Source organism: Arachis ipaensis, chromosome B1, assembly GCF_059453495.1.
Source record: "Arachis ipaensis isolate K30076 ecotype BB chromosome B1, ASM5945349v1, whole genome shotgun sequence".
In the NCBI taxonomy this organism is placed as follows: Eukaryota; Viridiplantae; Streptophyta; class Magnoliopsida; order Fabales; family Fabaceae; genus Arachis; species Arachis ipaensis.
In genome coordinates this window covers 6,235,608-6,262,216 of record NC_142436.1, presented here as the reverse complement: position 1 = coordinate 6,262,216, position 26,609 = coordinate 6,235,608, and the positions used below count along the sequence as shown (strand labels likewise).

The 26,609-nt window shown below is 36.0% G+C and overlaps 2 protein-coding genes across 2 annotated transcripts; both read right to left on the bottom strand.

Moving 5' to 3' along the window:
• Window positions 1-21,212: 21,212 nt before the first annotated feature.
• Window positions 21,213-21,830, bottom strand: LOC107645076 (uncharacterized). Its single transcript, XM_016349102.1, has one exon. It carries the CDS (start codon window positions 21,828-21,830, stop codon window positions 21,213-21,215), a length of 618 nt encoding a protein of 205 aa, XP_016204588.1.
• A 2,772-nt stretch (window positions 21,831-24,602) lies between these two features.
• On the bottom strand, window positions 24,603-25,397 carry LOC148575617 (uncharacterized). The gene has a single exon (XM_088502451.1). It carries the CDS (start codon window positions 25,395-25,397, stop codon window positions 24,603-24,605), a length of 795 nt encoding a protein of 264 aa, XP_088358577.1.
• Window positions 25,398-26,609: the final 1,212 nt, after the last annotated feature.

The window sequence follows — 26,609 nt, the reverse complement described above, 5'->3', positions numbered from 1 at the left end:
GAAAAAAGATGACGCAAAGGAGACATATGATTGAAACAACCAGAATCAAAATACCATTTAGAATTACCTTGAGGGGTGGAAAAAGTAGCGGGGTATTACCAGAAAAAGAGAGAAGTTGCCGAAGAAGGGTTTCAATATCTGATGGAGAGACAGAAGGTGTGTTGAGAGATGTGGAAGAGGTGGACTCAGGAGCAGCAGCAGCAGCAGAGGCAGGCACATGCGAAGAGTGGTTGAGACGAGGTTGATACTTGTTCTGATCTGAGCGTGGTGATCGAGTAGGACAGGTAGCAATCAAGTGACCCGAGAGCTTACAATAATGGCAGAACAGTTTCGGGCAGTTGGAGCCAATGTGGCCTTTTTGTTTGCACTTACGACATTCAATAGAAGGACAGTCGGAGAAGGAATGCCCAGGCCGATTACAATTGCGACAGATTTTTCCCTTTCTGTCGGTGGCAGCAAAGACAGTTTCACTTTTAGAACGAAGCAATCCCAAGCGCGTTTCTTCAGACTTAAGACGAGGAAGAGCATCTTCAAGACTAGGCAAGGGATTCTGATGAAGAAGAGAAGCCCTGACCGGCTCATAGTCATCAGTAAGTGCCATCAGAAATTGGATGAGACGTGTCCGGTTCCGATAATCCTGATATGCCTTAGCATCAGTGGGATCTTTAAGAACAGGCTCACAGGAGGTCAACTGATCCCAAATAATCTCCATCTGAGCAAGAAAATCAAAAACTGCTTGGCCACGTTCTTGCTTAAGGCTGTGAAGTTCCTTAAGCAGTTGGTACTGATGAGAGAGATCAGAGATAGTGTAACGTTTTGCCAAATGATCCCATACCTCTTTAGCAGTTTCAAAACGCCCAAACTGTAAGTGAATGCCAGGAGTAGAAGTGTTGTAGAACCAAGTGATAATTTGATGATTTTTACTATCCCAATCTTCCAATTTCTCTGCATAGTCCTTCTCCTTCTCAGCATCCTCCTTGGATTTGGAGGCACCATCTTTGGATACAGTTGGCTTAACAGGACAAGCAATATCACCAGTCACATATCGCCATAATTTTCTCCCTTTAAGAAATCCTCGCATGGCTTCAACCCAATGTGCATAGTTGGAGCCATTAAGAATAACAGGGATAGGCTAAAAGACATCCGGTTTTTCCATAGTAATAGAAGAAATAGCAAAGGAAGAAGAAAACTACAAATTCGGGGCAGAAAACGAGAAAACAGAACGCGGAATCGGAAAGAGCTCACCAAAAAACCTTAGGGAGGGTCCACTTGGCAGCCACGTCAGCGCCACGTCAGCAATGCGTCAGCCCCATGTCAGCAATGCGTCAGTGCCACGTCAGCGAGTGACGACACGTGGCAGCACAGGAGAGGCGGAAGGAGGCACGCTGGCGCACAGGTGGCACGCGGGTCGTAGGTCGGGTCGGGTCGGGTCGTCGCGGGTCGGGTTGCCCAACCAGCTTACCTTGTGACACGTGGACGCTCCAGGGACGTCCGATCTGCACGAAGATCCAACGGCTGCTGAAGCCTCTGGATGAGAAAGAATGGTGGTGGACAGCAATGTTCTGACGGCGCGTGGAGGCGCGTGCGGTGGTCGTTGGCGGCGATCTTGGCGTCGTTGGAAAGCTGACGGAGAGAAGAACACGATGATGCCGGAGGTGACGAACCAAAGCGTCAGAAACAGCTCGAAAATCGCGAGCAAAGAGGCACGGGTGGAATCTGGAAGGAAGATCAACCTGGTCGTGACAGCGTCTTTCGGCGGCGCGTGGAGGCGCGTCCGGCGGCGGATGGCGACGGTTCTGGTTGCGTTTGAATCACGGCGACAAGACGAACAAGAGGGTTATGGGGGTGACGAACCAAAGCGTCAAAAAGAGAACGAAAAAGGAGGCCAAAGAACACTGCCGACAAGGAAAAACAAAGGGGCTATGAACTAATATTCATTGAAAAAAAAAGACCTAAGCTCTTGATACCATGATAGAAACAAGAGACTGAGAGAATGATGTGAAAAGTGTATTATTGAGTTGTATCTCCAGTACAATATACAAGGGGTATTTATAGGTGCTAAATGAATCAAAGTAATAAAGACATAGAATCCTACAATTAATGTACAGATATACTATATAAATATAGACGATGCTAATTGATTTAAATTGATTCTAATGATTCTCTAACAGGTGGAAAGCAAATTTTGGTTTATGCATGCCTAAGATCTGCTTTGACAAATTGAAAAATTGAAAAATAAATATGAAGAACAATCTTTTTCAACTTAAAGGCGAGGCATGAAAAGAAGGCCTTCTCAGTTTTTATTTTTTATATTGGGATGGTAATGATGGGTTAAATTAGTTAACGTATGGTGTCTTATTAAGTTGAAAAAGATAGATACCCGTAGAAATGAAAGGTAGATGATACAAAAATAAGGCTCAATTTTTTCGTTATGGAACCATACAGCTTGATGTGCTTCGATATAGAACTAGAACGTACTAGACCAAAGGGTGGAACAGTTTTATGTCACTGGCAAAAAAGTAGAAATCGCATGATCCAAGTTATTTGCTTGGAAAAAATATACCAAGAATTCGGAGAGTCCGATTTTATAATTGTTGGAATTTGATATATATATATACCAAATCGGACTATGGGTATATATATATATATATATAAAAGGAGTAAAATGAAGTCACATAGCCCGATTTCTTCCTTGCCTGGCACCACACACCAATAAAACTCCCCCTCCTCCATAACCGGTCCAACACAAATTTGCCATTAAAAAGCGCAAAAACAACTTCTAAATAAAAAAATTATAAAGTAAATAATAACAACTTTTCTTCTATGTGGCTGATAATAGTTCGTCAGTTTTGATATACAAATGTATAAAATAAAAAGAGTAAAGTATCAACTCGGTCTCTGTCCATTTTCCAAAATGATAAGACGATCCTTAACAAAAAACATGTTCCATTACGGTCTCTAACCCTGTACTTCGTTTGTCAATCCGGTCCTTCTATCAGTTTTTCGGTGAAAACTCGACGGAAATTACTGACATGTCAGGTTAAAAAATGGACAGGGACCTAGTTGTCTCTAAATTTAAATTGGTTAGGGGTTTATTTGTCTTTATTATTCTTTAAACAATATTTTTAATTATATTTTTATTCATTATTTTAATATTCTTTTTTTAATAAAAAAGTACAAACTAATTAATAAATTATTCAAATTTAAAAATATCATTTATTATAAAACCAAATAAATAATTTTTAAATATAATTTTTAAATATATAAATAATAAACATTAAAATTCAGTTAATACATTAATTATAATAACTAGTGACGGATCCAAAAAATTTTGATAGTGAGGGCGAAATATATATAACATGATAATAATTTTTATAATAAAAATATTACGTTTACATAAAAAATTAGCTATCAAATTATCACTATAAATTTGAGTATAAATACATATATTAACTTATTTTTAATGTGTATTTTGTATTTCAAAATTTGTATTTTAAGATTTATTCTGTACAAGTGATTATTTTATATTTACGTAGCATAATTGTTGTTATAATTATATTTTATTATTATAAAATATGATTAGGTTTCAAGATATCTAATTACAAATTAAAATACGAAAATAGTAATTTAAATAATAACACATAATTTAAAATTTAATTTTTTATATTTCATATTTTGAAACCTTGACAATATAATCAAAATGTCCCTTTTTTTAGTCACAAAAAAATGTCTTTTTTTTGTATATGTCGTTAAACAATCATTTAAAACTCAACTTTCATACAATTAGCTATTGATGATATTCATAGTTGAAAAAATTCATTCAATTAGTGTAGTTATTATGAAAAAAAAAAACTAAAGCTAATTTTAAAAGAAGAAACACAAATAGATAGATAATATTCTTTTGAACCGATTTCTAAAAAAGAACACCAATCTTATTTAAATTTAAAAATTAATTATTATAATAGAAATCTAATATGAAGTTCTCAAATTGATTATCAAGTGTCGAAAGTTGAATAAAAAATTATTGTGGGGTCAAATTTAATAATTTAATGGAGGCAAATAAATATTATTATTATATACTACTCAATAAAATTTCAAACTGTAGTGGGGGCGCTTGCCCCCACACCTATAGGAGTGGATCCATTGGTGATAATAACCCTATGATATATAATTAGTATTATAAATAATGAACACATTATTTGATATATAGTAAACTTTTTTTTACTAGTAACAAATTTAATTTTTTATCTCTTTAAACTAAATTAATAATTCTATTATGTTTTATTTCATTTAGTATTAGTAGCCTACTCATAGTGTATTTTAGTGTAAAGATATCAAATAGAATTATTAATTTAGTTTAAAGAGATAAAAAATTAAATTTGTTATTAGTCAAAAAAAGTTTACTATATATTAAATAATGTGTTTATTAGTTTTCACTTTATTGTAAAAATTAGCTAGATCATAATACTAATAGTATATCATAGGGTTATTATTATTAATATATTAACTGAATTTTAATGTTTATTATTTATATATTTAAAAATTATTTATTTGGTTTTATAATAAATGAAATTTTTTAATTTGAATAATTTATTAATTAGTTTGTACTTTTTTATTAAAAAAAGAATATTAATATAATGAATAAAAAAATATTATTTAAAGAATAATACGGACAAATAAATCCCTAACCAATTTAAATTTAGAGACAACTAGGTCCCTATCCATTTTTTAACCTGACACGTCAGCAATTTCTGTCAAGTTTTCGCCGGAAAACTGACAAAAAGACCGGGTTGGCAAACGGAGTACAGGGTTAGGGACCGTAATGGAACGTGTTTTTGGTTAAGGATCGTCTTGTCATTTTGGGAAATGGACAGGGACCAGGTTGGTACTTTACTCAAATAAAAATGAGAAAGTATAGGGAGCCAATGGCTTAAGCGTACAATGTGTATAATGAAGGTTTAAAAAGTATTAAAGATATGACTATTAATGTTACATTATCCTATCAGGTTATGCTTTTAGGATGAGTGGTTTCATGACATGGTATTAGAGTTTCAGATTCGGAAGGTCTAAGAGTTCGAACCTTTGGTGAACCCAAAATCAGCTTTTTATAACATGAGATGTTTATTATCCCTGGTATCCGGATGGATATTCTGAATAGTATAGGTGATGTTCATTTTATTCATAAACCATTTAGCCAATTGTACGTTTAAGCCATTGGTTCCAGCACTACTCAATAAAGATTAGTTCCACGTGGAATGAAAAGCCTGCATCAGCCAAAGGCAAACAATGACCATTATAAATATCATGACGTCACTTTTCAAGTATACGACTGCATGTCGGCTGTGTCCTTCCAAGTACCAAAAGTTTATATAAGCACTTGAATTTCCCCTTTCTCTCTCGTACACTATTTTTATTTTCTTCTCTCTCTCTTTCCACCAAATCGAAACAAACACACACCACACAAAAGGTTCAATTTCATCTTCCACAAAGCTATACAAGGAACATCGGTCATGGCTGTCAGGTAAAGCGACTCCTTCGACTCCATGATCTCTATGTATCTTATCATTTCTCTCCAGTTATATACTTGTTGAAACTTGAAACTTAGGAACACCTAATAATCTGGAACATATCCAGCAAATTTAATTGATGATAAACAATACATAATATAAACAAATATAGATGCAGAGTCACAGTTTCTAGCAAGAAAAAGCCAAGAGTAGAACACTGTCCACAAGCGCCGCAGCAACAATGCCAGAGGAGTGGGAAAAGGAGAGCCTTTCTTTTTCTGTCTATTTATTTATTTATTATTTTAACTTTCAAGGATTTAGGGTTTTTAGGTTTAGATAAGTTTTATGTTTAAAAATATGGTGTTTATTACGGTGTGGAATTTATTTTTCACTTCAATATTTAATTTTTGTTTTTTTAAATATATATTATATCACCACTTTTACTAATATACCTCTTTAATTAAATAAAAATAAAAAATATTTTTTATTTAATTTTATAAAAAGTCTTGAACATTTTTTTTATTTGATTAGATAAAAATATCCTTTTAAATTAAGAAAATTTTAGAATTCAATTAATCTTAATTTTATAGTTTCAAATAATTTAAACAACAAAACAAAAATATATTAAAAAAATAAAAAATTAAAATTTCTTCATCTTCTCCGATTTCTCTAATCATTCGTGCCCCCTCTAAGCAAAATATATCAAAGAAACAAAAAATCAATCGTTCTTCATCTTCTCCAATTATCCCTTTGAAGTAAAGCAGTGAAAATCCCAAACCAAACCCTAGATTGTTCGCGCGGCCAAATATTGATAATTGATAATAAAAGAGACTGTTTCTATAAAGCTACAATTGTGTTCTAATCAAATAATTAACATTCCTATCAATCTGACATGAAATAGAAACTACCACTTAACAGTTTTTTTACACTTGACAGTGCCTCAACAGTATTATGAATTTATGATTTCCATTAGAGAGAATGATTTTCTCTTCTCACTAAACTTAGATAACTCATTATTAAAACATTTATCCATATGCTATCTTATTCTATTATCAGGTCAAATTCTCAAGAAAAAAAGAAAGGTAAGTGATCTGTGAACAACTGAACATATACTGATAGCATTGATGTTCTTGTGTATTATGGATACACTTGAAACAATGAAACTGTATGCCATCTTTTTTTCACAGTATAGTGATTCTCCCTGCTTCAGATTGATGCCATAACATTCTCTTCCTCTGCTCTTGTATCAGCCATGGAATTCACAATGCCATTATCACAATTACCACTAACTATTGTTCCATTACTCTCTGAAGATTCTGTGCTCTTTCTCTTCCTCTTTGAGTTGAGAAATCTGTACTCAAGAACTTTCAATGCTTTTGTGGTCAATGGTCGGTTTCTAGTACTTGTCCGACGGCTGACAATGCCAGATTGCTGCACCTTATCATGATGATCAGGAGATTTCTGTATGGCATTGAGCTGCGCTGTGTCGGATGGAGAGGACGGCGGCGGCAAAGAACTTAGGGTTTTGGTTTGGGACTTTCACTGCTTTGCTTTAGAGGGGTAATTGGAGAAGATGAAGAACGATCGATTTTTTGTTTTTTTGATATATTTTGCTTAGAGGGGGCACGAATGATTAGAGAAATTGGAAAAGATGAAGAAATTTTGATTTTTTGTTTTTTTAATATATTTTTAACTCCGCCTATGTTACACTTGCGGTACATAGCCGGTCCCAAGCCCGGATAAAGAAGGAGGGTTGTGTTAGGTCTTCGGCAACCAACATAAAAATATAGTCGAACCCCATGACATGAATCAAAGATATTATTGCGCTAAAGCTAGGTCGTTGCCCGGAAGCGGCGCGCCGTATGGCTCGAGTTATTTTAACTTTCAAGGTTTTAGGGTTTTTTAGGTTTAGATAAGTTTTATGTTTAAAAATATTGTCAATTTTAGTTCATGTTTTGATACGTTTTTTGGATTTCAAAATAGAAAATGATTGGTTGGTTTATCATGTGGCATGGTTTAATATGTTGCTTAACATGATATAGAAATAAAATAATAATAATATTTTTAAAGAATAAAACCATTTTTATGAATTAAACATTTAACATTTTAAAAATTAAAGTATACACAATTATATTTTCAAGAATGGAACTCAAATATTTTCTCCTGTGCTAGTAGTAACAAGTGATATAGTTTTATTTAGTAACTATAATATTAATATTCGAAGAGGTGTTTGATTTTTTATTTTTTTTTCTTCTAAAAAAACAGATGCTTAAAATGATTTTAATAAAATTGATTATTAAATTAATAAATTAATGAGTTAGATATTTAAATAATTAAATATAATAAAATAAATTTTTTAGTTTTATATCATTTTAAACTAATTCATTGCTAAAAAGCATCGAGTTTGCCGATTTTTTAACCCATTTTAGGTTTGCTCTCAACTTTTTCTTTTAATATATAAATAGTTTTGTTGGTTAAATAATGACTTTTGTGAATAATATGAATAATAAATTTTAGAATTAACCTAGTAAAGTAAAAAAAAATACTTCATCCCTAAATTACCTCTTAAATCCTAATATTAAGATAACTATTTACACACCTAGTGAATTAAACATCTAATTATTGTTAACTGTGCATAAGTAAATCAAATTAAAAAAAATAACTATCCAATTAAAAATTAACATAATCACTTGCATACCTATTAAATTTAACATCTAACATATTTATTATTCACATTATTTAGTATTCTCATTGTGTTTTTATATTTTTCCATATATAAAACAGACATTTCTAGTGACCAATTTTCTGATAATCTAATTAAATTGACCCGGTTAAGTTGAGATATTACTTACTCATCACCAATTCACCATGAAAATCAATTTTATTTAATATCCAAAGAAGCGTGTATAGGACCAGTCAATCATTTTGAAAGTCACAAAATATTTGATATAAGAAAAATAAAGATAAATAAAAATATTTTATACTTATTAATATTTTATGCCCAAAGTTTGGATGGCCTTAAGTATAAAGTCGAAAATAAAATTTAATCAATCATAAATCAAGAAATAAAATTAACATATTATAAAAATTATACATTTAATCATAGCTAATCTATTTTTTTTATTTTACTAATTTTTTTACTTTATTTTTTTTTTAATAAATCTACCTTACGATGACTTGGCTTTTAAGTTTTAACTGCAAAAGTCAAGAAGTATTAACTATTAAACAACAACTTTAAGTAAGTCCTTCACAAAGCATATTCAAAGTGCAAAATACTATATATATACGAATTAAAGATTAGTTATGAAATTAATCGTTATATATGTATACAATATATATTATTTATTTTTTTATTTTAATATATATTTTATATTAATCACTGATTTAATCATTTATTTTTTTATATATACGTATCATAATTGCTGAAAGTGAATAGTAAATTGATAATAATTTGTTGGATGACTCATTAACGATGACAATGGACAATCCATCCCATGCTTTGTTGAGGAAAGGATTTCGATTTCTACTGTTAAAATATTGTTTTAAATAACTATTTTGTAAAACAGTAGTTTTGATATAATTCAATTGTTATTAACTTTTTTGTCTTGTCACCCATATTTATATTTGAGCGAAATTTATTTCGTGTTAATAGATAACTAAATGTTTGGTTGTTTCGTCGATTTTTAGTAAATCGATGGTGGTTCGATTCTAATGGTTTGGGAGCGAAACCTAATCCTCATTTGCAGGTATCAGTTTTCTATAAGTGCATCAAAGTGTCTTCGATTAGACAGGAATCGAAATAAAACATAAATCGAAATTTATAAAAGGATAAAAAAATGAGAAGTAAAGTTTTCGAAAAGAAAATTAACTGAAATTGAAAAAGTTGCGTTGAAATTTAAACAAAGCAATAAAAGTGTCTTCGACTGAATCAAAGAGCTTTGACTTGGAAAATAAATTCACTGAATTGTAAATTGGACATGAAAATTAAAGAGTGCTTAAAAGATAAATTGACTTGAAAGATAAAGTTTATAGGAATTTTAAATGAAAGATAAAGACAAATGGAAGGAACCCTATAGATAATTGACTTAAGGCAAACTCAGAAAGTCGCTGGGATGTGAGAGTGCGTGAGTAATTTCTAAAACGAAGTTCCAACCTTTATTCTCTAAAACTTTCTAGTATTTATAATCTACCTCCGTAACTGACAATTAATCACAAAATGCAATCTTGAATGCACACTCCTTGGTAACCGTTCCCGCCCTTTAGCTTATAAACGCTTACTCATAAATCCCTCACATGGTAAATGCCATTAACTTCTCCACTTTCGTAACCGCTCGATCTGCTTTTCGAAATATCCTATTCGATTACTTCTTTTGATTATTTGCGACCGACTATGCATGTTCGATTCAATAGAGTGCTTCAGAATCGAATCCGCGTCGAGTACCTCCAGCCAATGCTTGCACGTGCATCTTTTCGAGAACTGCTTATATCTTCGACCTCTTTACCACTTCGAACCAACTTACTTTAATCGAAAATATTTTTCGATCAACAAATTGCCCCCCTTGGATTAATGTATTTGCCATTTAACTTTCCCATTAATACTGATCCACTCGACGCGTTTTTCGAAACTTACGCTTTCTCTTTCCACCATTTTGCCTTCTTCGCAAAGTTACCTCTTTTTGCATTCATTCTGCAATAACGGCTACAGTAACACTTCCTTTAAATTCGACATTTTCGCCTTTGTTCAATTTTTCTCGAACCCTTGCTCTCTGAATTCCTCTTTGCACCAGACTTTCTTGCATAATCCTTAACCTTTCAAACTTCCCTTTTTCTCTGTTTTGCAATGGCCACTTCCTCTTCTCACGCTGCTGCCCAAGACAAGGGTACAGGCCTCATGGTAGCACCACCAGCTCCCCCAACACTTCATATACTGAATCAAGTCAACGATAAAGTTATTGGCGATCTCCAACTTCAAGTCGATGATAACAGAATTTTAATCCCTTTTACAATGGATGAAGACACTCATTGTTTCCTTGGACCTGTCGAATCCCTGGAAAGGGCGAATAAGAAATCACCTTTCTTCCCTAGTGCTCAGGGAGAAGATTTGTTAATTAACCAAGCCTTCGACATCTCTCTCTTCATTAATCAGAAACCTTTCAGGAATAATCCAAAGATTAATCCTCGAAATACTGATTTCACAACCTGACTTCAACGCCTTGCTCCTTCAGAAAGTACTGCTTGGGGGCTCTGAGTATTCAAGAACTTCTAAAGCTCTCTCATTTTTCACCCTCAACGCTCCCTTAGATGATAGGAGCTGTAACTTGTTTCTGGAATAGGACAACTAATAACTTACATGTCCCTTGTGGAATGATTGGTATGTCTCTCTTGGATGTGGCCGCTATCACCGGGCTTCCCATAAATCCTCCAGACTGCACTCCTAACATGAAACCAAGACGCCACTACAACATTGCCTCTACTAGTTCTTACAGTAATTTTATTTCTCATCATATGGGTGCAGAGGGCACTCCTGTTACAGATGACGAGCATGTAGCCTTTCTTTTCTATTGGCTAAATGCAACCGTTTTCTGTTCTCGAAGTGTCCAGATGACAAAGTTTTTCCTTCCTTTGGCTGCTCTACTACATGAAGGACATACCCTCAATTTGGCCAAGCTTCTTCTAGCGCATGTTTTCGAAGAGCTTGGTCAATTTGTGCATTATCTCCGAGACAATAATCTGACAAGTACTGGTGGCTCCCTCTGGCTTCTCCTACTATGGCTTAATGCCATTTTCGAAAAATATATGACAAAGCCTGGAGGTGGTGCTACTGACAAGCAACACCTCGAAGGCTTCAGATTGGCTGACTACAAGCCAAACTTCCCAGATACACAATCGGACGAATACCAATTTTGAGCTGTTTTTTCTCTCTTCCACTCCTGTAAAGATTTTTATAATGAAAACCTCAATTTCACCCCTTTTTTGCGTCGAAATTGTGGTCCTGCATGGCTCGATCACTTGCTCTTTCCACATGATACTGAGGAAAATGAATTGGTTAATCGAAATTGGACAAACTTGCTAGCTGTTCAAGTAATTCCTACAGGGTTGCCCCAGCACAAAAAAGAAAAGTTCAAGGTGACCCTGTACGCCCCTCACTTCACAGCTAGGCAACTGGGATTTTCACAGGCCATTCCAACCCCTTTTCATCGAAACAGCAAACCACGTTGCCACATCACTCTGACTTCTCAAAGTGACCTTGATTTCCTCCTTGCAACAAATCAACAACACAAGGAATATTTCAATTTCCTTGTTTATGATCGCAGCTCATACATCACCAAGTCTTGCCTCGAATGGTGGACTGCTTACTACTCTAGGTACAATCATACTTTAGAGGAAATCCAGCAATTTGCCATTCGAACAGCCCCTGCTGCTCAAGGTTCTCCCAAAAAATCTCAAAAAAGAAAAGCTGACACCGCAGCCTCCTCTCAACAACCTCAACATAAAAGGTGAAGGACTCCCACCAGGACTTCTAGAAGGGTAACTGTTTCCTTACACACCCATGCACTTCGAATTAGAACATTTCGAATATCATATTTGTTTGACAATTCTTAATTTTGATTTTTCCATCAGTTACAATTGCAACCATCAAGAGAAAGCTCTGATGGAATTGATCAAACCATCCGGAACATTCTTGCTGCTTCCTCTCAATAAGAGAATACAGCTGATTCAGACCCTGGTCCTCAACTAATTTCAAGGCCAAGACACATCCTGGTAATATTATCATATTTCCAGACATATTTTATTTAAATTAGAATAAATCCTAACTTATAATTGTGTACCTTTTATATTAGCTTACCACTGCTGCTCACTCAATTACATCTCTTGTGGCACCTGATCAACCACTTCTGCAACAACACCTTGATCTGGGTCATTCCACATCCATGATTCAATCCAAGCTACGGGGTCTGTTAAACCACTACAAGTTGCTTTTCCGCCTCCCATTGGAACACCGGTAATTGATTTAACAAAAGACCCTTCACAACATTCTCCAATACAAACACAAATCCTTGATCCAACCTCTCCAAACAACTAAGCTGCACTTTCTACTGAAAATCAAGTAGCCCCAAACTCTGATTCTGTCTCTCAACTCGCTGAAACTACCAATTCAGACTCGCCTCGATCTAGAGTCTTAGAAACTCCTCAAGGATTCTCCAGTCCCCCTCAACAGGCTGAGTTTCAAACTCCTCCTGGTCAAGAATCTGGACACTTGGGAACTTCTACCACACCTACAAATGCTACATTGGCTAACCCGATCTCTGTCTTAAATCGAGTTATCCAAGAGGACGAAGTACCTGCTCCCGTACCAACACTTTCTAGACCACCTTCATTCAGTCCTCTACTCGAGTTGGATGTTGACACTCGAGAACAGCTTCGATCACTTCTCAAACTCTTGGATCATCCACCTGTTGCATGGATCAAGGATACCCTTCTCAACCAGCTTTTATCTGATCTTTTGAATTCTACTTTTGAATTTCCAGCTTCTACTCCGTACTCTGCCATAATCCAAAAATTCAAACAGCTTGCCAATAACAGTGTAGCTTTTCAGAATAAACTCCAAGAGATCGAAAACGAAGAGACTAAGATCAAAACTGAAGTAGACAATTGTGCCTCTGCTCTTCAACCGAAAAAAGCTTCTCGTGAAGAATTCAATCTGAGAATCTCTCATGCTATTTCTATTCAAGCCTTTTATGACAAGGAAGAGGTGAGACTCAAAACAGAATTGGACCAAATCAATGAAAAGTTTACAAAAGTACGCGAGAGACGGGCTGAAATAGCCGCTCCTCTGACTACTGCCCAGTAAGAACAACAACAAATCATTCAAGAAATTGTTTCTATTGAGACCAAGAAAAAAGAATATGAAAAACAAATTGACAAGGTCTAATCTAAAAAGCTCATGCATGCTGAGGCACTTTCAACTTTGGATAACAACAGGGAAAAGCTACGCTCAGACTTGGCAAGACTCTTGGTGCCTGATTCCTTTTAGATTTCAATAGTGATTTCAGTATTTGTAATAGTTGTGCTTTCTTTCGGACTTATGCATCCTGACTTCAATTCAGCAAACAAAAATATTGCTTTAAATATTTCCCATTAATCGAATCAATTATATTTTCCGATTCGATATCTTTTATCCGATATGCATTTCCCGAATAGAATCCTATCACTTGGAAAGGACCCTTCCAAGTATGGGACCATTTGCCAAGAAATTTCTATTTCTTTTTCATTGGCAAAATGACTTTTAAAACTAATTCACCTATACTAAAATACTTTTCTCTTATTCGACGGTTATAACTTCGAGCAACACCTTCTTTCTGTCGAATCATATTCTCAAGTGCCAGGATTCGCTCTGAGTCTAATTCATTCAACTCATCAAATATTGCATTCCAGTAATCATCAACTGGTAAATCATTCTGTTTCGATACTCTTAAAATATTCAAATTAATCTCTATTGGTAGCACCGCATCATGGCCATAAACCAGTTTATAGGGCGAAGTACTTGTCGACTCCCTTGGCGAATTTTGATAAGCCCACAACACTTGGCTTAAAGTCTCATGCCACGTTTGAGGTTTGTTCCTGATATGTTTCTTGATCAAACTTGATGAGTTTGGAAAACTCTAATTTAAATTGATGATGATCAAACATTATTAACATAATTAATAGTAAAATTATTAATTTGATCTTTAATTCACATTTACTAATTAATAATTTTGTGTTATGCAGATTTTATTATTGGGCCAAAAAGAAAAGAAAATAATTGCAAGCCCAATGTGAATCCAAGTATTCGACCTTATTCAAAAATGTTTAAATGTTATGGCTGAAGCAATATCTTGTTATTGGGCCATATTGTTTAATCATTATTATTAGCCCAATTCAATTTTGGTTGGAACCTAACTAGCTTGGTCCGAAATGAAGAAAAGAGAGAAAACAAATGCTTCTTGCTTCTAGCGGATCTCTCTCTCTCATTTGATGGATTCCAAATTTAATTCAACTTACATTAATTGCATTAGAACCATGAGAGAGAAACAGTAATTGATTTGATTGCTATCATTAGTGCTCCACGCCACTCAATGCAAGAGGGAAGTAAAAATTAATTCATTTGTTCAAATCACATTCAAATTTCTCTCTCTTCTCTCTCATCTCTCTTCTTACTTTCGGTATCCTCACAGCAACTATGGAAGAAATTTTAAGCTACCATCTGAAAGAAGAAGAAGCTAGAAGCAAGCCAAAGACCATTGTAATGATGGCATCAAGAAAAAGAAAACAAAAATTATGTTGTGACTGAGATCTTCACCAAAAAAGGTAAGATATGGTGAAGTAACCTCAAGCTCTCCATACCCAAAAATGGAAGAAGATGATCTCGGTCAGAGGAAGAAGATCCTTGAGGGATGGCTTGTCTCAGCTTTTGATCAACTGCCACAGGAGGTAGCTACTGTAGCTACGTGGAGAAGATGCAGAAGTTAGAGCAGAAGAAGTTGTCATCATCAAGAACTCATCAAGGGCTAGGGATCCTTCTTGGAGTGCAATACAAGATGGATGGCTCGGATTGGTGAAGCTTGGTGTAAAGGGAAGACACAGAGGTAATTGCATGTTGGGTTTTACATTCAGTTTCCTCTCCTCTCTCTCTGGCCGAACCGGTTTGTATGAAGAAGAAGAAGTTGGCTCGGTTCAAGAACTTCAATCTTGGAGGCTTCCCCTTCTATAAATAAGGGAGAACATCCAGAACTTGAAGTAAGGAAAAAAGTGAGCACAGAGTTCCTATAGCTACCTAAGCTAACAGAAGTTCTTCTCCTTCAATGTTTTCTATTTTGTATTTTTTTGTTTAATTTTGTTTGTCTTGAGTCTCATGGAAAAAGGCAAACAGTGAGGTTTGTAAGAAAAAGCCATAGAGCGGAAAAAGGCAGAGAGTGCAAAATTAAAAGAAAAAGCCATAGATGTCCTTATAGGTCCTTTGTACATCTGTGTTGTGTTTCATGATTCTATGAGAATCCCCTTGCAAGTTGGGTTAGCACTTAGCAGTTGAAAGCTTGGCAGTGACCAAGTCAAGTTCAGGATTGGGAATTAGATTCTGAACTTGTCCCGGATAGGAAGGGTAGTTCCTAGGAAGAATTGGTGTATGTAATAATGATTATAGTGAAATTTCATCATTGTTGTGATGGAGACTGGATATAGGCTGCATTGCACTTAGCAGCTGAACCAGGATACATATTGGTGTGATTTTCTCTCTTTTCTACTCCATTTCTGTTTCTGCTGCATAGGAGACAAAACTAAAAAATTATCTCTTGGCTGGTTACGAGACAAAAAGAAAATGTCTCTTGACTAGGCACAAGACAAAAATAGATATATCTCCTCAAGTGTTCTGAAGAAACAGCAAGTGTTATTAAGCAAAAAAGGGGCTAAGATTCAACCCCCTTCTCTTAGCCACTGATAAACCATCAAAACTTATCAGTATCTTATTTGCTGCCTCCACCTGCCCATTAGCTTGTGCATAATAAGGAGTTGAGACAACCATATTGATATTCCTTGAGGCTACAAAATTTTTAATTCGCTGACCAGTAAACATAGTTCCTTGATCAGTGCTTAATGTTTGAGGAATTCCAAATCGATGGATAATATGTTCCTCAATGAAGTCTATAATTTCATTTTGACCAACTTCTATTAGGGGAACTGCTTCAACCCACTTTGTAAAATAATCGATAGCTACCAAAATAAATTTATGCTGTTTCGATGAAGGAGGGTGAGTTAACCCAATCAGATCCAAAGTCCAACCTCTGAATGGCCATGGTTTTATTATCGAATGCAACTCAGACGCTGGAATCTATTGTATCGAACCATGTTTCTGGCATTCCTGACATGCCTTTGCATAATCGATACAATCTTTTATCATAGATGGCCAATACACATGATTGTGATATAGCACCCACTTCATCTTTTTTCCAGCCTGATGGGCACCACATATCCCCCTATGGACTTCACCCAAAGCAATACCTTGATCATCAAGGCCTAAACATCTCGACAAACTTCCATCGATTCCCTTCTTATACAATTCATCGGCCATTAAGACAAAACTCATCGCCTGCAATTTTATCTTTCTTTCAACTGAGATATTGGGATTTTTCAAATACTCAGCAATGGGCTTCCTCCAATCATCATCTTCCTATTCATCTATGCGCAAAACTTCTCTCTCATTCGCGGGCACTAATATTTGATGGATACTAGCCAATTTTTTAAGAGTTTCTGGACCGATTCTATATCTCGAAGCAATTTGGGCTAATTCATTAGCAATTTCATTATGAATCTTTGGAATATGAATCAAGGAAACTTTTCGAAAGGAGGTTAACAACTCCCAAGCGTTACATATTTTTGCAACTTCTCATTATTTCATTTAAACTCCTTCGATAACTGCTTCAAAACCAACTGGAAATCCCCTAATATCTAGACTTCCAAAGCCCCTTTATCAATTAATATTTCGAGACCCAGAATCAAAGCTTCGTACTCTGTCATATTATTCGAGTAAGGATATTTTAATTCAAATAAAAATTCTAGTGTAATCCCTTCTGGTGAAATAATAAGAATTCCAACCCCTGCACCATCTTTGTGCTTCGATCCATCAAAATATAACTTCCAATAATCAACTTCAATGTCAATTACATTTGCCCCCTTGTCATTAAGATTATCCGAATTATCGACAAAAAAAATCTGCAATGACCTGTCCTTTTACAGCTTTAGCCAGGACATATTGCAAATCAAACTCTGCCAAGGCTAGCATCCATTTCCCTAAACGTCCTCGTAACATCGGAAAACTTAACATATATTTGATGAGATTAGTTTGTGCTATAACCTTCATCAATTTATGCACCATATAACATTTTAATTTCATACAAGCATAGTATAAAGACAGGCATAATTTCTCTATAGGGGAATACCTTGTCTCGATATCAGTTAAAACCCGACTGAGGTAATAAACAGCCCGTTCATGCCCATTCTCATTATCTTGGGCTAACATACATCCAATTGTGTTTATGGACGCCGCAATATATAATTTTAATAGCTCATGTGGGCGAATATTTGCCATAATCGGAGCTTTAGATAAATAAGCATTAATCAAATCGAATGTTAATTGGTGCTCATTCATCCATTCGAACTGTGAGTCATTCTTCAATTTCACTAAGGGTGCGAATACTCGAGTTCGATCAGAAAGATTCGAAATAAACCTTCTGAAGTAATTTACTTTCGCTAAGAAAGACTGCACCTCTTTTTTCGATTTGGGTGCAGATAAAGCCAATATTGCATCTTCCTTATTTTTATCAATTGCAATTCCTTTTTTATGAACAACAAAACCTAAAAAGTTTCCAGCCGACACCCCAAAAGCACATTTCAAAGGGTTCATTTTTAATCCCTTCTTTCTCATGGTGACAAATGATTTTCGTAGGTGATCAATATGTTGACTCACCAAAATCGATTTGACCATGACGTCATCGATATACACCTCCATAAACGTTCTAATAACTTCATGGAATATAGCATTCATTGATCGCTGATAAGTAGCACCAGCAATTTTTAAACCAAAGGGCATAACTACCCATTCATAAGTGCCTAACGCTCCAGGACAACGAAAGAAAATTTTGGACACATCATCTTCCCCAATGAAGATTTGGTTATACCCTGAATAATCGTCCATAAAACTCAAAATTTCATTTCCCGCTGCAGAATCGATCAACATATCTGCAATTGGTATAAAGTATTCATCCTTTGGAGTAGCATTATTCAAGTCTCGAAAATCAATGCATACTCTTAACTTCCTATTCTTCTTCATCACCGGAACAATATTCGAAACCCACTTCACATATCACGCGGTTCGAATAAATTTTGCTTTAATCAAGTGTTCTATTTCTTCTTTAATCTTTTGATTGATTTCTGGAGCAAAACGACGTGGAGTTTGCTTCACAGGTCGAGCATTTAGTTTCAATGCTAATCGATGTTCTACAAGAGAACGATCGAGACCAGGCATCTCATGATAATCCCAAGCAAAACAATCTTTAAGCTCATGTAAAAGATGGAAAAGTTCAGTTCGAAAAGGATCAACAAGATCTTTACAGATATATGTAATTTGAACATCATCAAGAGTCCCTAGATTAATTTCTTCTAAGAGATCTTGAGATTCAAGCCCTTTGAAATGGTCATCATCTTTTACCGAATATTTTTCAAAACCCAAAGGTTCGAGATCATAGATGCAATCAAAAGAAAAATCAACAGACTCATTGAGAATTGAATGAACTTGATCATTTATTAAATTAGAATTACTTTGGTTTTCAACACAATGCGCCTCTGCTACTAAATCAGCAGTTTGGCTTGTAACATTACTTTTATTATAAAGAGAAGAAACATATAAACCATGATTAAACTCGGCTGAAGATATCGAGTTAACACAATTACTATTAAAAGTACGCCTAACCCTACGTGATTCTACTTCATCAGAAGAACCATCTTTATTTTCTATAGAAAGAAAATTACTTAAATAATTTTGCAGAGTTACCAGGTAATCAAAAACTTCCTCAACCTGGTCCATAAGGCAACCGTTCAAGAGATCTTCAAGAGAGACAATCCCAACCAGTTGGAGTAAAGTCCAACTCTGGGTAGCTCAGCTTCACTGACAATCCTTCTGAGGACAAGTAACAACCTTCACAATTATAAAAATTCAGTGTTCTGTCGACATTCAAAGGTTTCAACTTAGGATTATACATCCTGAAATCAATATGTAGCTGTTCGACATAAAGGTTTGAATCTGCCTTGATGACTTCAGGCTTGCCGTCCTTCGTCCAAAGAAGAACACTTTGATGCACCGTAGAAGGTACAGCCCCCAAACCATGGATCCAATCTCGCCCCAGAAAAGTGTTATAACTCGCTTTTGATGAAACCACCATGAACACAGTATTTCATTTGGATGATCCAACCTTGACACTCAGAGCGATCAGACCTTTTGCTGGAGTCGAAGTCCCACTGAAGTCTGTTACAGCAATGTTTGTGGGGACCAAATCATCTAGGTTCTTCTCCACCTTCATTAACATCCTTTCAGGCAAGAGACTGATCGCCGCCCCACCATCAATTAAGACTTTATTTACTTTGATCCCACTCAAAGTAGTGGTTATATGAAGCGGGCGGAGATGGGACATCTGCTTTTCCGTAGGCTGAAGAAAATATCCCGACTCATCTTCGATTCGGATGAAGGAAAAAGCTTCCTCATCCTCCATATCATAATCATCCTCTGGGTCACCTTCATACTCTCCCAGATATTCAGTTCGAATAATCGAAATCGTCCCAATTATATCATCATCCCCTTCTTCAAAATATTCTTCTTCAACATCAACTTCCTTGTCTTTGTCGACTCCCGAAGACTGGGCCACTGCTTTGCCTTTTTCCATCTTTGCAGGAGATGGAATTCCCTTTGGACACGTCTCTCCATCAGAAGGAAAGACGATTCGGGAATGTACAGAAGGCATTGCCCCCTTGCTTACTTTCGCCTGAGGCTTCTTATTTTGATTGAAGTTTCTACTACCCTTTCTACCTCTTGGATACCCTCTGGTACAGCCACGAAAGTAGGAATATTGGTTTCTGGGAGGTCACCGATGCCCCCACTGTGGGTTTCGGTGATAAAGAGCATCCCATTTCTGAAACTCTTGGCAATTCCAAATCCATTAAACACCTATAGCCTGGGACCGGCTCAAAGGTGAAATCACATTTTGTTGAGGGGTTTTAGAACTCTGACCCTCCATACGCCTAACTGACTGCCTTTGTCAAGCCTGCTCTTCTCTATGAGCCAGCTCTTTCTTCATTCTTTCTTTTTCGAAGATTGCTGCAGCTTCAGCATCGAAAACAACATTACACCATGGACACAGAGATACGTCCCGATCTTTAATCTTCTTTTGTATCAAGAAGTCGAGCAAGCCATCTCCTGCTAGAGGGTACTCAAAATCATCAAGAGCCACGTCAAAGTCGTAAGACATGCCAACCATGTTCACTCTGAAACACGGTTCAAGAAAACTGGCATCAGCATCGAAGGGATCCGTATCGACCTTCATCTCTTTTTTACCATCGTCAAATTTCAACCGACCCTCCATTATAGCTTCCTAAATTAAGTCCCTGAAACGAACACAGCTGTTAGTCGAATGACTGGTTACTTGGTGAAATTTACAATAAGGTTTTCCTTTCAAATCTTTCACCGAAAGTAAAGTTCTACCCTCAGGCAGAGTTAACTGTTTATCTTTAAGCAACACATAAAAAATCTGATCAGATTTTGAAATATCAAAACTATACTTTTTACCACTTTTCAGTTTTGATTCATTCGACCTTTCATTACTAGAAAGCTTTTTAAGTAAAGAGCAAACATATGGAGGGCCCTTCTTAAGTTTAGCCAAATCGACTTCTGCCTCGAAATCGAGTTCCTCCTCTGAGGACTCTATAGTTACATAAGCAACTTTTTCTTTTCGAGTAAAAGGTTTGCTCTTTGATCTTTGCTCACTCCTATATTTCTCCTTCTCCTTTTTCATGAGTTCGGTCTGCCGGACTTTTTCAGCCAAATAGGCCAAATCGGGGATATGCACATTAAACAACTTTTGGCGCATATAAAACTCCAGCCCCATAATTGCTATCTTCACAACTTTACTCTCGGGCATAGCATCTACTTTTAGCATTTTTGAAACGTATTATATAATCATCAATAGTTTTACTATCTTCATGTTTCAAAGCAACCAGATCAGTAACTGCCACATTCATTTCCCCTCGATAAAATTGAGCGTGAAAAGCAGTTTCTAACTGATTCCATGTCGTTATCAAATTTGGCGTGAGATTTGAAAACCAAGTAAACACATTCTTCATTAACGAAGAAGGAAAAAACTTCATTTTCAAATTCTCATCATTAGCTAAATTTCCAATCTCAACAAAATATCGAGCGACATGTTCAGTAGTCGACTCTCCAACTTCTCCTGCAAACTTTGTGATTATTTTTGGATTTTTCACGCCCCTTGACACTTCAGTCATTTGGACTACTTGCGGGAAGGCAGACACAAAGTGAGGTCGATTCATGAAACCAACATTCAAACCAACTCGATTAAGTACTTCCTCCACAATTCTTGTGACTTGATAACGTTCACCACCATGATTAACACGTAATCTGGCTAGAACTTCATAAGCATTTTGACCACGAGGAATTATATGAGGATTTTCTCTATTCAAAACCTTCATTATTTCCTCTGGAATCATGCCTTTCACCTTCCTCATAATCTACGATTCGAGCAATTCTTTCGACTTGTTTAGCAAGGCGTTCGAATTTCGATTTGTGATCAGCCATCATTGAATTCAGAATTGTGGTCATCTGTTGAGTCAGCAAATTAACCAAGTCATGATGTCTTTCCTCTACTTGCTGTCGATATACTGCCATCGAATTAGCAGCATTCGAAGTAGAACCCACATTATAATCACGAGAATACTCAGAATGCTGTTGTGGATTTTGGGAATTATTCCTTCCATTTACACTCCCAAATTAAACGGGAGGAACAAAATTACCCACTGGTGGAACATAACCAGGAGGAAGACCATAAGGAGGCCAACCAGTGGTTAATGGAGGTTGGGTCGGTGGTATAGTACCACGTGGACGAATATTGCATCCAATATTCCCAGTATGCGCGGTAGTAACCGTTATACTTTCACTTCCAATTGCACCTTCTGAACGTGAAGTCACGTCCGCTTGTTGCACAGTTACTAGTATGCTATCATTGGTGGAGGAACCACCATTCACATTTGACACTTCCTCAGCCATGTGAATGATTTTCCCACTTCTCAATCGCATACACGGAATGATATAAAACTTTTTTTGACACACTTCAAGTTTAAAACTGTCCCACCGGAAGTGCCAATTTATTTTGTCAATTTTTAGTAAATTGATGGTGGTTTGATTCTAATGGTCTGGGAGCGAAACCTACTCCTCTTTTGCGGGTACCAGTTTTATATGCATCAAAATCTATGCCTTTGACAATGACGAAGAAGAAAGAACCAAGTTTTGTAGAAATTCGAAATGAACAATAAAACTTAAATAGCTTGAATAAAAGGGAAATCAAATTATAGAAAGGAAAAGTGTTTGAAAAAATAAATAGCAAATTAAAAGGTAAAGACTGAAAAGGGTAAAAGTTGTTGAATTTAAAGGAAAGGAAAGGACATTGCAAGAAAGATAAATTGCATGAAAAGAAAGTTGCAGGGAATTTAAATAAAAAGTAAAGACATGGAAGGAATCTTTCAAAGAAAAAGACTCTTGACTGACTCAGAAAGTCGCTGGGGATGTGAGTGAGTGTGAGTGTTTTCTCTGAAAAGATTCCAACTTTTGTTCCTTAGATCTTTCACGTATTTATGGAAGTCTTCGACCAATCAAATTCAGATATAACTTCCACGTGCGTTAATCCTTGAATAACCGTTCCCGCTCTCTTTGACTGCCATCTGTAACTGCCACTAACCATCTTCACTTATTAACTTTTTCACTTCTTCGATTGCTTCACTCTTTCTTGATGAGTCCTAGTCAATCAACATTCTCTCCTTCATCGATTGACCATCCTCGATGACTCCATCTCGAAGTTCACAACTTGTTATTTTTTCGACTAACAAATTGCATTGCTGACTTCTTCTTCGACACAGTTGACCACAATCGAGTCTGCCACTTTGACTTCTGAATTTGTATCAATCGATTAATAGAGAGTACATTTTATGTAATTAACTTCAATCCAAAATTAATTGTAATATGTATTTGGAGGTTGATTGAAATATTATTTTGACACTTGTCAATGATCGAAGTCTAAACTTATCGAATATTGACTTGTCAAAAAATTCAATAACATTTTTATCGAAAATATTATTTTTCAATATGACACTGGTAAACTTTTTTTATTTTTATAAAAGTATAAAAAAATAATTAAAATATTCATATATTAATATATTATTATCAAAAAAATGATTTGTTTTTATCTTCTTAAAATTCAAACCGGAGGCTATAGGTAAGTTAAATTTTTTAGATTACTTCATTGTGTTTGGTGATTGTTTTAGGTTTAATTATTCTTTTGGTCATTATAGTTTTACCAAAATTTTAATTAGATTCTTATATTTTTTTTTCAATTGAGTCTCTACACTGTTTTTAATTTTGTAATTACGTCTTTTTTATGTTAAAAATATTAAAATTAACATAATATTTTTACCAAAATACATGCGGTCAAAGATTTAATTAAATTTTTAATTATAAATACCTTCAATTTGCGAAAAAATATTTTGTTAACTCTAATATTTATTCGCAAATTGAAGGTATTTATAATTAAAAATTTAATTAAATCTTTGACCGCATGTATTTTGGTAAAAATATTATGTTAATTTTAATATTTTTAACATAAAAAAGACGTAATTACAAAATTAAAAACAGTGTAGAGACTCAATTTAGTTTAATTTTACGAAAAATAAGTTATACATGCCTATAACTTTTACTTTTTAAAAATAAATCATATTAAAAAATAAAAACTTTATCAAACTAAGCTTTGAATTCATCCAAAATCACAACTCACAGTCACAGACACGGTTACCAGTTGCTAATCATAGTAATGTGCGCTAATCTTTCAGTGGAATTTCAAGCACGGTAGGTGGCAGCTCACACAATCTTGTCAATTTGATTGAAGATGCAACTGCAATTCTGCGTGAAGCTTTACCTGTTAATCCCTACGAAGAGCACCTGTTAGCAATGTTGGTTTACCACATGCTAAATTCTGCTCTATCTTTGCTGCAAGAACACCCAATCCCAGCTGGGCGACTGCTACTCTCCTGATCTGTTCCACTGTGATTGCTTTCAAAGCCATCTTGTGGGTCGTGGCTGATCACTTCTTGTGCTTTGTCACAGCCAATGCGACTCTCTTATTCATAGCAATGATATGCTACCATAAGGACATTCACAGCCAATGGACTCCCCAAAGTTGATGCTGTTGGACATTTTTTCACGAAGTCGGTGACATCTTTCTGTAAGATCGGTCAGTAGAATCCGGTTCGGATAACTTTCTTGACTAGTGACCTTGCTTCGAGATGGTTTCCACAGATACCATTGTGCACCTCTTCCAGTACTTCTGCTGTCTTTGAGGTCGGGACGCACTTCAACGATGGTGTGGACATTCCTCTTCTATAAAGGATATTTTTTACCAAGGTGTAATTTTGTGCCTCCCTTCGTATCTTCTTGGTTTCCTTTTCCTCCTTGGGTAGGATGTCGAATTTTATGTATTCGATTAAAGGGGTTATCCACCCGATGTCTAAGCCGGATACCTCTAGGACATCTTGTTTAACCTCTGTTTTCGTGATAGAGGGTTCTTGAAGAGTTTCTTGAATCAGACTTCTATTATTTCCTCCCGGCTTGGTACTTGCTAACTTAGAGAGGGCGTCCGCTCTGCTGTTAAGGTCCTGAGTTATGTGTTTGACCTCGGTTTCTGAGAATCGCCTTAGATAATCTAGAGTTTTGTTTAAGTACCTTTTCATATTTGGGTCTTTGCCTTTGTATTCTCCACTGATTTGAGAAGTCACCACTTGAGAGTCGATGAAGACCACTACTTTAGTTGCACCGACTTCTTCTGCTAATTTTAACCCAGCAATCAAGGCTTCATATTCTGCCTGATTGTTGGAGACCGGGAATTCAAATTTCAGGGAGACTTCTATTTGAGTTCCCTCTTGGTTGACAAGTATTATGCCTACTCCGCTTCCGATTTTATTGGAAGAGCCATCCACGTGCAACTCCCAAGTCGTGGAGGCTTCTTCTTGATCTCCTGCGTATTCTGCCATGAACTCGGTCAGGCACTAGGCTTTAATTGCTGTCCCACTTTCGTACTTTATATTGAACTCGGATAGTTCTATAGCTCATTGAACCATTCTGTCCGCATTGTATGTTTTTAAAAGAATTTGCTTCATAGGTTGGTTCGTTCGAACTTTTATTGTATGAGTTTAAAAATAAGGTCGTAGCCTTCGAGAGGCCACTATTAAAGCGTACGCAAACTTCTCGAGTTTTTGGTACTTTAATTCAGGGCCTTGTAGAACTTTGCTGGTGAAGTATACATGATGCTTCCCAACCTCATCCTCCCGAATTAGTGCTGATGCCACAGCGTTTTTGACTACAGATAAATACAAGACGAGTTCTTCCCCGATTTTAAGTCGGGTCAGAATGGGAGGTTGGCTTAAAAACCTTTTGAACTCCTGAAAAGCTTCTTCGCATTCAGGAGTCCATTCGAACTGGCATCCTTTTCTTAGTAGAGAGAAAAGTGGTAAGGATCTCAATGCTGATCCTTCTAAAAACCTAGAAAGAGCTGCAAGTCGGCCATTCAGCTGCTGGACTTCCCTTAGACAGGTTGGGCTCTTCATTTCCAGGACTGCTCTACTCTTATCGGGGTTAGCTTCTATCCCCCTTTGTGTTAGCATAAATCCTAGAAATTTTCCAGCCTCTACTGCAAAGGTGCACTTTGCGGGATTCAATCTCATCCCGTGCATCCTTATGGTGTTGAAGACTTGTGAGAGGTCGGTCAGAAGATTGGTCTCATCCTTGATTTTTATTAATATGTCGTCGACGTAGACCTCCATTAGGTTCCCAAGGTGAGGTGCAAACACTTTGTTCATCAGCCTTTGGTATGTGGCTCCTGCATTTTTTAACCCAAAGGGCATGACCACATAGCAATAATTTGCTCTAGGCGTGATGAAGGATGTCTTCTCCTCATCCGGCTTATACATCGGGATTTGATTATATCCCGAGTATGCATCCATGAATGACAAGTATTGATTTCCCGAGCTGGAATCTACTAAGGTATCAATATTTGGGAAAGGATATGGGTCTTTTGGACACGCCTTGTTCAGGTCGGTGTAGTCAACGCACATCCTCCACTTGCCATTCTACTTCTTGACTAGCACCACATTTGCTACCAAGGCCGGGTATTTGACCTCTTTGATAAAACCGGATTCTAGGAGGCCTTGTATCTGCTCTTCGACCACTTGAGCCCGTTCAGGACT